This window comes from Mirounga angustirostris, unplaced genomic scaffold, assembly GCF_029215605.1.
Source record: "Mirounga angustirostris isolate CCGP_5_RB_7025 unplaced genomic scaffold, mMirAng1.0.hap1 SCAF_6, whole genome shotgun sequence".
Lineage (NCBI taxonomy): Eukaryota > Metazoa > Chordata > Mammalia > Carnivora > Phocidae > Mirounga > Mirounga angustirostris.
Genome location: NW_026991714.1, coordinates 26254924 through 26269064, shown reverse-complemented (window position 1 = coordinate 26269064; position 14141 = coordinate 26254924). Strand labels below are relative to the sequence as shown.

Sequence of the window (14141 nt, the reverse complement as noted above, 5' to 3'; positions counted from 1 at the left end):
TGACGCACCTGACCCTGCTGCTCCCGGGTCCCCCTGCACGTCTCATGATCACACTGCTTTGGGATTGCTGTGTACCTTGCTCTGCAGCGACCGGCTTCCTTTTGCACCCTCAGCACGCACCCCTGTGCTCGGTATAGATGCCGAGGGCCCTCACAGGGAGTTACTAAATGCACGCATTGCAAGGCACTCGTCTCCTACCTGGGCCTGCAAGAACACTCTTTACCCTGGGCTGAGGGGCTCGCCAGGACAGAGAATGTCTCCTCCATCAGATTTGGGCTCTCCGAAGGCAGGGGCGATGTCTCCACCCTCAGACAGGAAGCTCTCTCAGCACAGGGGCTACCTGTGGGTGCCCTGTGCCCACATCCATCTAATTAATGGTTGAGTAGCATTTCCCACCAGTATGCAGGATTAATACCCATCACTTGTCTGATGCCTACTGCTAACAGGGGTTTACAAACATATTATCTCACTCATTAGGACTGTTAACCACCAGGATAAAAATGACAGCCTCCGGGAGCCGGCCTGCCCCTCACTCCATGGAATGCCGTGCGTCGGCCTGCCCTGAGTCAGGGACTGGACTTGACAGGCTGGAGACAGTGACTTTGAGTCTCAGACACACAGCTTGGGGATTTAATCTTTGCTTTCCTCCCATAAATGCAGGGCAGGATGTGATACCAGCCCCAGTCCGGTCTCTCTGGGGGCCCCCCCGGATCTCTGCTCCCAGCCATGCCAACAGCCTTTTGAGTTGACTTGGGGATTTGCAGTCAGTCATTCAACTCCGTCCCTCCTTCTGGACTTGGAGCGGTCTGGGCATGATGCGGGAGATGAGTCAGTGCAGGGTGGGGGCGGACCCCATTTCCTTTCCAGCCCCCTCAACCAATGATCCAAGTTCAAGGAGCTCATCTCTGCTGTTCAGACCATTGATCTGGTGCCCTGAAGCCTCCGGAACAGCTGTGGGAGCCAAGAATCATTACTCCAGACAAAGAGTGAGGAGCAAACCCCGTCTCTATCTCGGTTATTGTGGAGTGGGTCTTTAGGGCCAGGAGCGGTGCCAAGTGCAAATAGGGAGAGGGGGCCACTGGGATGAGCCAGCTGGCTGCAGGGCCGCCCCGAGCTTCTCAGAGAGCTCCCATTCTGTCAGCAAATATGCTTTAGAGAAAGGGAGGGGCAGCGGCTGGGGACAACTGCCCCATGCCTGCCCCATGGAGAGGGCGGAATGTGCCACCCACTGCTGCTGTCATTGGCTGTCATACATCCTCTCCATGCCTGGGGCTGACTCAGCCAGCTCTCCAGAAATCCCTGGCACTTTCTGGCTGGGTCACCTAGACTCTCTGAATCTGTTTCTTTGGCTCTAATAAGGAGCTACGAATAGCCACCTTGCTCTCTACCCAGGCCTCAGGCACAATGCTCCCGGGTCCCCTCTCCTCAGCTGCTCTGGGCAGATGGAGATGGTGTGGGGACGGGAAGGGGTGCTGAGGCTGGCCAACCTGGGGAAAGGGGCTTGAGGGGAGATGGGGAAAGGTCCGCTGCGCGGGGGCCGCAGTCTCACCAGGGCCCCCCACCCCAAGGCACCACCACTAAGCCACATGCATCATCCACTTACCTCGCTCAGGAAGGGGATGTTGGAGGCATTGCCCAGGAAGCCAAAGACGGCAGGGAAAAAGCCCCTAGGAGCAGAGGGTGGGGAGAGGGGTCAGTGATGGCCTTGGGGGAGAGGGTATCCAGGCTGAGGTCCACCCAAAGGCTCCAGCTTTGGTTCCCAAGAAAGTGGGCCCCCGGGCACTGGGACCCCGCTTGGTTCTGCACCCCTGGTTTTGGGGAGACAACCATGTGGAGAGGGTAAGAATAAAGGGGCTGGGATCAGGCTCCTTGGATTCAAATCTTGGCTCTACCACTTCCTGGTGCCGTATAAACTTGGGCAAATTCCTTAACTTCTCTGAATCTCAGTTTCCAGCTGTAAATGGCATTAATAATAATAGTACCTACACCATAGGGCCTTATACAAAGAAATGTTGGGGAAGCTTTCGTTTACATGACTGTCACTGTCTGCACCTCCCTAGGTTGTGTGTATACCGCCTGCCGCAGATCTCCTGGGCTCCAGGCATGGGCGGCTGGTGGAGGCTGTGCCCGTGATGATTTTCCCGCTCGCCTCGGCATCCCGTGCGTGAAGTCTTTGCTCTTGGCACGCCCACTCTTCTCAGACACACCCTGGCAAGGCCTGGCTGGGCGCATGTGTGGGATCCTTCAAAGGGCTTGGAGGCACTGAGGTTAGCATGGGGAGGGAGCCCTGCGTGTGTGCAGAGGCGAGGGGGTTAGAACTTTGAATTCTGGCTGAGCTACTTCCTTTCCTTGGGCTTCATTTCCCTGAGGTTCGGGGGCATCTCTGACATCCCTTAGAGGTCCCATTTGGGATTTCTGCCCCCAGCAATGCTGTTGCCAGGGGACTCCGTCAAGGTTTACTGTTGGTTCAAACTACAGAATCTGCGGTGGCCCCACTCATGGTTCTAGTCCCTCAGAAGATGGTCACTGTTGTCAGAATTTGTCTTCTCAACTAGGTTGCAAGTTCCTCAGGGAGTTTCTCCTGGTTTAGTACCACAGCCCCACACCTAGCTCTGGATTTGGCATGCAGTGGGTCCTTTTTTTACGTTTTTGACTATTTGAATAAATGACTAAATGATGACATATTTGAATATTAAGTAAGTGAATGGCAGAGCGTGTGTGAGAAAATTTAGTTTCCTGAAACCACTTTATAGGATGTCTAGGTGGTCTGGGGCACTCGGGCTCATCAAGGTGTTTTCAAGGCTGCAGTGAGCAAACGGAAGGCCTTATGAGAACCCGAGGTCCTGACCCTGGCTCCTTCCCATGATTCCATAAGCCATGTTTCTTCCAGCCCCCGTCATCCCCATCCCCAGAGACACTGAGAGTCTTCCCTCCCTCGCCCCTCCTTCCTCAGCAGCCTTTCCTTTCTTCTCCTTAAACACCCTGTAGTCTCCTCTTAAAGCCTGCCTGCCTGTCCCCAGGGCCTATTCCAGGTCCTGCTTCCTCTAGGACCCCTCCCCTGGCCCTGGCAGTGGCCACACATCTTCGCTGACTTCCGACTCACTTGTCAGCAGGCCAGGCCGAGGGATGTGGGGCCAGCAGCCAGGCACAGCTGGATCCAGTCCAGATCCTCGGCATACAATCTGTGAGACCTTGGGCAGGGGCAGCCTCTCTGAGATGGTTTCCTTATCTGCAGAAAGCAGTCCTGCAGCGTGTCGTAGGGACGACAAAGTGAGTGATGATTGTGAGCGTGCTTGGGGCATATGACGGGCCTGGAAGATGCTAGTTCACTGCCCTTCCTCCCTGCTGGGTTGTTCAACTTGAAGGCAGGCCCTCTATCTCCTCCTTGGGGGCAGGCACAGTGCCAGGCACACAGCAGGTGCTCAATGTTTGCTGATGGATGGGCCGATCCCTCCAATTTGTCCTTCATCCTACTGTTGGAGTAGGATGTCTTGGAAAGTGTCTGCCTGATGCCCCTCCTGCCTTTTCAGTCCTTCCACGACCCCCATCTGCAGGATAGAGTCCCAGCTTCTGCACACCCTGCTGCTGGTCGTGCTGCCCAAACCCGGTGGGCTGATCTCAGCTACTCAGAGGCCCTAGTGGGGCTCGTCCAGGGGAAAGAGACCTGCACTCACTTGAAGAGGCTAAAGAATCCATAGGTCTCCAGGAACATGCCCAGGAGGGGCCAGCGCAACAGTACAATGACCACACCCCCCAGAAAGAAGCTGGTCCCTTTGAGCTTGTGCCTCTGGAAGAAGAAGGAAAATGTCCTCCTCAGGCCGATGATGAACAAGAGGCCGGTCATGAACAGCAACTGCGGGGGAGGGAGGGAGAGAAGCATGAGAGCAAACACAGGAACGCCCCTGGGAGTCAGGGGTCAGGCCTGGCGCCCCACGTCAGGCATGGGGCAGGACTTGCTAATGCTTCAAAGAGGGACACATCAGAGAGAGTGACCCCACAGTGTGGCAAACTCCCAGAGCCTTGAGTCATTTCTGCTGGTTAGGAATCGAGCTGCCCAGAGATAGGTGGATGGACAAGGAGAACTTTGGTCTCCCAACTGCTCACCCAATTCAACCCAACTTCTTGGATCCCAGACACTTTTTCATATATGACTTCATCTCTCCACACACCTCGCAAGGAAGGAGGGATAGATAGAGTCTGTCCATTTTACAGACATGAACGCTGAGGTGTAGGCAGCCATACCCAGAGTCACATGGAACCCTCGGGACTCCGCTGTCTGGCCCAGTCATTACCTTCAGCTTGGCTCCTAATGGTCCCTTAGGAGTGCCTAGGTGTCCATCAAATTGAACTCTCTGGCTTTCTTCCAGCATGTTCCATGCCTTCTCTCCCCTTCTCCATACCTTTTCTCTCGTTGTTCATCTGCCTGCAAGTGCTTCATCCCGCTTCACACCCACTTCCTTTCCAAATTCCTCATCCTTCTGCAGTTGGGCGTGCTTTCTTTCCTCCAATGTTTTATATTCAATGTGCTTATCTTACTGTGACTTTATGGCTGCCCCTGCCTTCCTTCGCAGTTATGGACGTTCGGGTTGTGTCCCTATCCCTCGACTGGGTGGGGGGAATTACAATGGCAGGGATGGTGGCCGATTCGTCTTGGTAGCTGCAGGGCCTCACCCAGAGCTTGCCATGAGAATTCACGTCCTCAGATTCTCTGTGCCCCGCGCGCCTCACTGTGCATCCCCAGCCACCCTCACCTTCCAGGGCTTGATGGTACTGACCCTTGGATGGGCACGATTTGAATGAACTTGGGGCTGACCTTCCAGGCAATAGAGACCTCAGGTAGGTTGGTGGGGAAAGTACACAGGCTGGGGGACTCACGTTTCCGAAGGCCAGGAGCACGGAATCAAAGTACAGGAGTATTCCAAGGAGGATGAAGAAGATGCCGAAGCCGGTGGTACCCACGCCAATCTCTGCAATGGGCAAGGAGGTTGGGGGGGATGGGCTTTGGGGAGCAGATGGGATGCTGGAAGTTTCCCCCATTGCCACTGGACAGTTGCCCTCTGGGGAGTGGGGGATGGGGTGGCTCCATTTCTACCCAGGAATCTCAGCTTCTGCGCTCAAGGGGAATGATGGGACGGGAAAGGAAAGGGAAGGTGGGCACAGATTTATGTTTAGCACCTGCAAACTGCTGGTCAGTTCTGTACTCTGTGGCATTCTGTCCTCACCACGGCTCTGCGAGGTAGTTAACACTTGCCTCACTGCTTTCTCTTTTCAGCTTCCTCTTGTTTGCAAATGCTACAGTGGCCAGATAATGGTCAGGGTTGGGTCCCTCCCATCCTGTCTTCCTGCAGCTGGGAGCCGCTGATGCCCAACTCAATACCCAGGCAGAAGGGTGCCACTGACAGTTCACGACCACCAGCCCAGAAAAGGCTTAGAACCAGCTGTCCCACTTGATTTCTCAACAGGTTTGCCTTCCTAGATAACTCTTCACACGGTGTGCTTCCTCCTCTAAATGCCGCTGTCCCCAGCTTTCAGGTGATGACCTCTCACACTTGATTGGAAAAATAGAAGGAATGTGCTTACCTGAGAGTCTGCACCCTAGCCAGCACCTGCTGCCCCATTCTGCACCTTCCCTCCCGCCGCTGTACCTCGGGTGCCCAGTCCCCCACACCCCTGGGCTTCCTCTAACGTCAGTCCCATGGCTGGGCAGTTCTGCACCAGGTTGGACCCACACTGACAACACCCCACCCCACTTTGTATTGTGTGTTTTTGCTTTAAGTCTCAGGGTAATCTTTGAAGTTGTAGGAGTTGGCTGAGAGCCAGTGAGTCCACAGGCAGAAGCACAGGATATTAGGGACCCCCTGTTTGGTCAAGGGCTACATCTTTGACATTTTGATACATTTTTTTTTCAAATTACTTCCCTCAGGAAGGGTTGTAACAATAACAGGATATGAAGTTGCTTTTTTCTGAAACCCTCTCCATCACAAAAAATTGTTAATTTTTACTTATCTTTGCTATTCTGATACTCAACAAATGACAATTCATTGTGTTGTTTCATTTTTAAATTGAAGTAAACTCCCACTTTAAATTGTGATAAAATTGTGCTCGCTTTGGCAGCACATATACTAAATTTAGCATCTTAACCATTTTTAAGTATATGCCCAGTGGTGTGAAGCTCATTCACATTGTTGTGCAACCATCACCACCATCCATCTCCAGGACTCCATCATCTTGCAAAACTGAAACTCTGTCCCATTAAACACTGACTCCCCATTCTCCCCTCCCCAGCCCCTGGCAATCACAGCTCTACTTTCTGTTTCTATGATTCTGACTCTGCTATAGGAAGCTCATCTGGGAAATGATACAGTGTTTTCATGTGAATGGCTAATTTCACTTAGTATAATGGCCTCCAGGTTCATCCAGGCGGTAGCAGGTGTCAGAATTCCCTTCCTTTTTTAAGGCTGAATAATAATTCATTGTATGTTTATAATGCATTTTGTTTATCTGCTCATCTGTGGGTGGAGCCTTGGATGGCTTCCACCTTTTGGCTACTATAAATAATGCTGCTGTGAACATGGATGAATGAATATCTTCTCAAGATTCTGCCTTCACTTCTTTTGGATATATATCCAGAAGTGGAATTGCTGGATGATATGGTAGTTCTATTTTTAAGTTTCTGAGGGCCCTCCACACTATTTTCCAGGGTAGCTGGACCAGTTACATTCTCACTAGCAGGGCACAAGGGTTCCAATTTCTCTACATCCTCGCCAACACGTGTTATTTTCTGTTTTTTGTTTTGTTCTTGATAGCGTCCATCTTAATGGGTGTGAGTGGCATCTCACTGTGGTTTTGATTTGCATTTCCCTGATGGTGAGTGATGTTGAGCATCTTCTCATGTGCTTGTTGGCCATCTGTATATCTTTAGAGAAATTCAAGTCAATTCAAGTCCTTTGTCTATTTTAACAGGTCGTTTGGGGGTTTTTGTTGTTGCTGTTGAGTTGTAGGAGTTCTTTATATATTGTGGATATTAACCCCTCATCAGATACATGATTTGCAAATACTTTCTTCCATTCCATAGGTTGCCTTTTCACTGTGTTGATCGTGTCCTCTGATGCAGGGAAGTTTTCAATTTTGATATACTCCAATTTAACTACTTTTTCCTTAGTTGCCTATATTTTTGGTATCCAATCCAAGAAATCATTATCAATTCCAGTGTCATGAAGCTTTTCTCCTAAGTTTTTTTTTAAGAGCTTTATAGTTTTTAGCTCTTGCTTTGAGTTAAGATAAACTTTGAGCTTAGTTTTGCAGACGGTGTAAAGTACAGGTTCAACTTCATTCTTTTGCATGTGGATGTCCAGTTCGCCCAACATCATTTGTTGAAGAGATTGCCATTTCCCCACTGAATGGTCTTGGCACCCTTGTTGAAAATCATTTGACCATCTTTGCCTGGGTCTATTTCTGGGCTCTCTATTCTATCCCTTTGGTCTATGTGTCTGTCTCTATGCTAGTCCCACACTGTTCTGAACACTGTAGTTTTGTAATAAGTTTTGAAATCAGTAAGTGTGAAACCTCCAACTTTGTTCCTCTCTTTCAAGATTGCTTTCATTATTTGAGATTCCTTGAGGTTCCATGTGCATTTTACAATGGATTTTTCTGTTTCCACAAAAAAATGTCATTGGGATTTTGATAGAAATCACACTGAATCTATAGATTGCTTTGGGTAATATTGACATCTTAACAATGTTAAATCTTATAATCCATAAACATGGGATGACTTTCTATTTATTTGTGTCTTTTAAAATTTTCTCCAGCAACATTTAGTGGTTTTCATTAAGTCTTTTGCCTCCTTGGTTAAGTTTGTTTCTAAGTATTTTATTCTTTTTGATGGTATTGCAAATGGAATTCTGTTGCCTCCTTTGAAAATATTACTGATGATATTGTACCGCTTCAAGTTTACATTGTATAGTCTTGCAACGTTATCTACTTCATATAGCTAGAATGCCTTATTTTCTTTTTATTGTAAATTACATGGTAGTTGGGGATATGGCAAGACTGTCTTTTTAAACCACAACATGTATAACTTTATTAAAAATGGCTTAATTTTTAGGGTCCCCTGGCTGGCTCAGTTGGTGGAGCATGCGACTCTTGACCTCGGGATTGTGGTTCGAGCCCCACATTGGGTGTAGAGATTACTAAAAAAATAAACTTTAAAAAATGGCTTAATTTTTAGAAATTGAAGTTGGCTTAATTTTTTAAAAGGGAATATACAGGTAATTTTTAAAGAAAAAAAATTTTACTGAACTCATTAACTAACATCTTAGAATCGGGCCTCACAATACCTATGAAATTATTGCCATGCTTTTAGAGATAGTTGTAAAAAGCTGTTAAAAGTCTGGTTGTTCAGAGGCAGACTGTAAAAATAAAACAAAAATAAAATTTTTGAGACTAGACCTACTGGTTAAGTTCTGTTTACAACAGAAGGTAAATGAAACAACACCATTACCTTCTGGTCATTTTTCATAATCTGTTACTGTACAGATCTTAAGAGGATTGGGATCAGTGTCAGTACAGAAATAAGGCCAAAGGACTTCTTTAAAAGAATCATTAAAAATATAGAGATGAGGGGTGCCTGGGTGGCTCAGTTGGTTAAGTGACTGCCTTCGGCTCAGGTCATGGTCCCAGGGTCCTGGGATTGAGCCCCGCATCAGGCTCTCTGCTTGGCGGGAAACCTGCTTCTCCCTCTCACACTCCCCCTGCTTGTATTCCCCCCCCCCCGTCAATTAAATAAATGAATAAAATCTTAAAAAAAAAAAGCTTTAAAAAAATATAGAGAGATGAGATTAGGGGCAGCTGGCTGGCTCAGTCAGTAGAGTGCGTGACTCTTGATCTTGGGGTTTGAGACTCACGTTGGGTGCAGAGATTACTTAAAAAGAAAATCTTAAAAAAAAATAGAGATGAGATTTATCATTCAGATTACAGACCAAATGTACAGAAAAATGCCATTCTCACTGGGTTTCTCTTTGGCAGAGCTGGATTTTGTTAGGACCCAAGGCAACATCCTCTCTCTCAACACATCATCCAGCTGCCTGGAATCCATCTTCTACTAATGGCTGGTTCCTCCTGTTTCTGACAAACCTCTGTGATATAAATGGATTGGTTTCCTACGTCTACTTCCCAGTAACACCTGTTTGAATTACATCCTCAGAGACAATAAGTTGAGGATCTAGGCGCACAACTACTTCATCATGATAATTTTATATAGGCTAGGATATCGTGGAGGAAGACCATCCATAACCCTGCTTCTTTCATCTGAATGGCAAAGTACTTTAAGTTTTTATGCCTGTGTTAAAAGTCTCTGTTATCAGCTTACACCTGCCATAAAAATACGTCATTGATTCCAATTCTGATGATACACCTTCCCCTCTATCTGCTTTAGCAGATGTTTTTGTGTGGAAACACAATGTAAATATCTTACCGGGTTTTCATTTTGTTTTGTTAAAATATCCATATGTCCCCCCTGTAAACACTTCAGAAGAGCCTCTTACTCATTTTGTAGAGACAGCAGAAGTTTCTTAAATTCACATTATGTCTTGTCTCCTCTATTCTACTTTCTCCTGCAACAGTGATTTCCTGGCCTGCATAGTTATTACTTTCCCACCCTGCCCCACATTCTTCTTCAAGGGCTGATACAATTCTAGAATTTTCCTGTGATGGGGGCAACCTACTGCTTCCGGCGTTCAGTGGGGAAACTGCACCGTGGACACAACACCTTGCAGAAAAGCGGTCGCAAACTGTGTCTCTCATAGGCAAGCCTCAGACCTTCCTTTGCCTCTTGCTTCCAGAAGCTTCGTGATTTCAGTTGTTACCAACTGGGGATGCTCCTGAAGTTCTAGGGGCAGCAAGCATGGCAGAGAGGGCAGGAGATGGGGCCTGTCACCAGGAGGGACCGAAGTGCCTGCTGGGAGCCAGACAGATGGGGCAGCGCTCCCCCTGCTGGAGATAAGCTAGAGCTGATGTTTCTCCATCGCTTGATTAAGGTGGCGTCTGCTGGGACGCCCCCCCCTGCCACTATAAAGTTACTCTCCAGCCCCTACCCCACCCCTGCCAGGATGTCCTTCTCATCCTGCCTGGCAGACAGTGGCCCCCAGTGAGAACACCCTTGTCACCCAGTGAGGGCTCTGCCACCCGCCCTGGGCAGCACCCTCCCCCTTCGACCTAATGGTTTTAGGACTGAGTCAGGAATGGGAATAGGGAGGAAGAAAGAGCCCTCCAGGTCACTTTCAAGATTAACAACAGTGATTAACAGGGATAACTGCTAACGCTAATAAGCACCCTGTGCCAGGCACAGTCCAGGTACTTTGCATATATCAACTCATTTGATTTTCATATCTGCCTATGAAGTAGGTTATGTAGGAAACCCTCTTGCTCTGTTAGTCCCATTTCACAAACAGAAATGGAACCACTGAAAGGGTAAGTCCTTGCCCGGGGCTACACAGCCAGGAGCTGGCAGAACCAGGGTTTGCACCCAGTTGTCTGGCTCTAGGAAAAGTGCTTTTAGGAGCGCCTGGGTGGCTCAGTCATTGAAGCGTCTGCCTTCAGCTCAGGTCATGATCTCCAGGTCCTGGGATAGAGCCCCGCATGGGGGGTGGTGGTCCATGCTCAGCAGGGAGTCTGCTTGTCCCTCTGCCGCTCCTCTGCTCGTTCTCTCTCTCTCTCTCAAATAAATTCAGTTAGTTTTTTTTTTTTAAGTGCCTTTAGCCAGCCCAGTCCCGTCCATTTCCCCTCCCAAGGCCGTCCACAGGAGCTGCTCCTGCTTTGACCACAACGGCGTCCGTGTTCCCAGATCCGATGAACGGACGCTGGCGCTCATCTATCCGCTCTCGGCCTCTCCCCTCTTAAAATATCCTCTCTTGGCTTCTGTGACACCCTATCCTTGATTTTCATCCTGCTGCTCTTGACCGCACTTGCCCAGCCTCCTTTGCTGGCTCCTGCTTCTTCCTCTTCCTCTTGGGGTTTGAATTGCTCAGGGCTTCAGCCCAAGCTCGCTTCTCCTCTCATTCTATTTCACACTCATTCCCATGTCTTTAAATATCACTCGGGTGCTGACAACGTCGATATTTATCTTTCTAGCCCATGCCTGTCTTTGAGCTGCCAAGCTCCTACCCAGCAGCTGACTTGGCATCCCTGCTCATTTGGTTTTCTCTCTCTGGGGCATCTTTAACTCAACAGGTCCAAACTGAGCTATTGGGCTTCTTCCTTCACCCTGCGCCCTTCCCGGTTTTCCCCAAATGAATACAAATGTCACCCCCCGCAGCCAGCCACTTGAGGCAGAAGCCCACGAGCCATCTGTGAGTCTCGCTCACTGCTCCTCCCTGTGCAAACCACAGCTAAGTTTTATTGCTTCTTCTTCCCTGAGGTATCTTGAAAGCGGTGCATTTTTCTCCACTCTTACTGCTTAATTCCAAGCCACCATTATCTCTTTCCTGGATTTCTACAACATTTTCCAGTTAGTCCCCGGCTTTAGTCCTGCCCCCTCTCATCCCATCCCCACACAGTAGTCAAGGGGCTTGGAAAGCATACAACCCAATCGTGTCAGTGCGCTGCTTAGGATCCTTCATGGCTTCCCACTGGGCCTCGACTAAAAGTGTCCTCCCAGCCACACCTTGGCTTACAGACCCTGCATGATGGGGCCTCAGCTTGCTTGTTAATCTTCCTCTCTTGTCACCATCCCCCTTGCCTACCATACTCTAACCACATCTTCCTTCCTTCCTTCCCCTTCCTTTCCCTTCCCTTCACCACTGTTTCTATGATGAGCCTTCCTGCCTCAGGACCTTTGTATATGCGGTTTCCTCCCATGTGTTATCTGCCTAAGGCATATTCATCCTTGAGGTCTTAAGGTTCCTTAGGGAAACCTGGTCCCCTCATGATTACCTGACCTAAATCTGGTTCTCTCATCTCTCCCTCTCATAGGACTTAGCACACTTTGGCTTAATAAAATGTTGGCTTGCCACTAGACTCAGGCCACAGCTCCCTTCTCTCTCTATTTTTATTTCCTAAGTCAGGAGTTCTCAACTGGAGGGATGGGCAGGGGTGATTTTATTCCCCAGGGGACATTTGGCAATGTCTGCTGACATTTTTCATTGTCACTACTGGGAGTAGGACATATTGGCATCTAGGACAGACCCCCACAACGAAGAATTATCCTGCTCCGAGATGCCAGTAGTAAGGAACTGAGAAACTGTGCCCTAGGTGACCTCATGGACTCTCATGGTTTGAAATACCATCTATATGCTGGGAATTCCCAAATTTGTCTAACTCAGGCCTTGACCTTGAACTCCAGACTCACATACCTGACTGCCTACTTGACATCTCACCTGGATGTCTACTAGCACATCAAACTCAACATGTCTAAAACCCAACTCAACCCTTCTAATTGCTCAGGCTAAAAATACTGGCAGGATTCTCGCCTTCTTTCTCTCACACCCACATCTATCAGCAAATCCTTCCAGCAATTTTCTCAGAGCTGATCCGGCCTTCGCCATGTCCACCGCTTCACTGCCACTGTCCTGGTGTTCTCCACCATCTCTCACCTCAGAACTGGTCTCCCGGTTGCTGACCTCACACTTCTACAGCCTATTTTCAACCTGGCACCCAGAGTGATCTTTTAAAAATGTACATAGATCACATCACTCACTTCTCTGCACAAAACTCTCCCGTCATTTCCCATCTGGTGGAGATAAAACCAAAGTTCTTACACAGCTTCATCTTTCAGTGACCTCCTGGACCTAGACTCCTACCGCTCTCCCCTTTCCTGGCTTTGCTGCAGCCACAGCACACACTAAGCATACTAATGCCTCAGGGCCTTTGCACTGGCTGTTCCCTATCCTGGAACAGCTTCCCCTCCAGACTGCTGCATAGCTTTGCTTCCTTGCTTCCTGTAGGTCTCTGTATAAAAGGTACCTTCTCAGCGAAGCCTTTCCGAACCACTCTACACAGCCCAGTAGCCCCTCCTACCTCACTCTCCCTAGGCTCCTCAGCCTGTTTCATTTTGTCCGGAGGACCCATCACCATCTGACATACTACCTACTGATTTATCTGTTAACTACCTGTTTCCCCACTCCAGCATGTACGCAGGAACATGTCCGTTCCATTTCAGTATATTCTCGTATACTCCATGCCCAACACAAGGCTCAGCACGTAGTCGAGACAAATTTGTTCAGTGAATGTTCAGTGAATCACCAGTTCACAGATGAAACCCTGGGCTCAGAGGCTTTAAGTCACAGTTCTCCCGGCCCCTGCCAGGCCTGTGGGCTACCTCCCTGCCATCTCCCCGCGAGGAAGGGTAAGGATAAGGATATTTAGGAGTGAGGGTACAGTAATTTGGGGACAGGGGTGGAATTTAATTTCTGGTAAGAAGGGACCCAAGGTGGGGTCACTGGCTGGCTCAGTCGGGTGGTGAGTTCAAGCCCCACGTTTGGAGTAGAGTTTACTTTAAAAATAAAAAAAATTAAAAAGAAGAAGAAGAAGAAGGGCCCCAAGGCCACAGGGGACCCAGAGAGTTTGTGGGGAAAATGTCTCAATGGGCAGAGACCTCCTGAGTCCACCTTTGCAGCATCCCAGGTCTAGAACCATGATGGGGAAGGGACCAGCTTGGGTGGTGAATTTGCCGCTTCCCCCAGGCACCAGCGTCTAGCTAGCCGGGGAAGTTGGGGGGGTTGTCCCGAGCAACACCCACCCACTGGAAGGCAGGGGAGCCACACCCGCTCGTAGCCATGCTGCCAGCAGGATGCCAGCACAGCAGCTCCAGGCCACCGGCTCCAGAGGTCGCCTTACAGGTTCCCAGCGGGAGATCGGGGCTGGGAGGGGCAGCGTCTCCGCCCCGCCCCCCCGCCCCCCAGCCTGTAGCCTCCGGTCCAGCCCAGCCCCCTCCACGGCACCGGCCCCTGCACTCACTCTGCCACTCGGTGATGGAGATCATGCCGCAGGCTGCCTGGGGGGCCTTCCGGGTCGAAGCTGCCAAGGGCTGAGGAGCAGAGAGGACCAGACTTCTTGTGCGTGCTCCAGGGAAGCTGACCCTTGATAAATTGTGAAATGAGCCTCTGGTAAATCATTAACTCCCTCCCCTCTCCAAACCCCACCTCTCC

General features: G+C 49.5%; 1 protein-coding gene across 1 annotated transcript; it reads right to left on the bottom strand.

Moving 5' to 3' along the window:
- Positions 1–601: 601 nt before the first annotated feature.
- GOLT1A (golgi transport 1A) lies at positions 602–14070 on the bottom strand. Its single transcript, XM_064593963.1, has 5 exons — positions 13951–14070; positions 4876–4967; positions 3675–3853; positions 1604–1667; positions 602–951 (listed from the first exon to the last, which is right to left on the bottom strand). Exons 1-5 carry the CDS (start codon positions 13973–13975, stop codon positions 913–915), a joined length of 399 nt encoding a protein of 132 aa, XP_064450033.1. The 5' UTR covers positions 13976–14070; the 3' UTR covers positions 602–912.
- Positions 14071–14141: the final 71 nt, after the last annotated feature.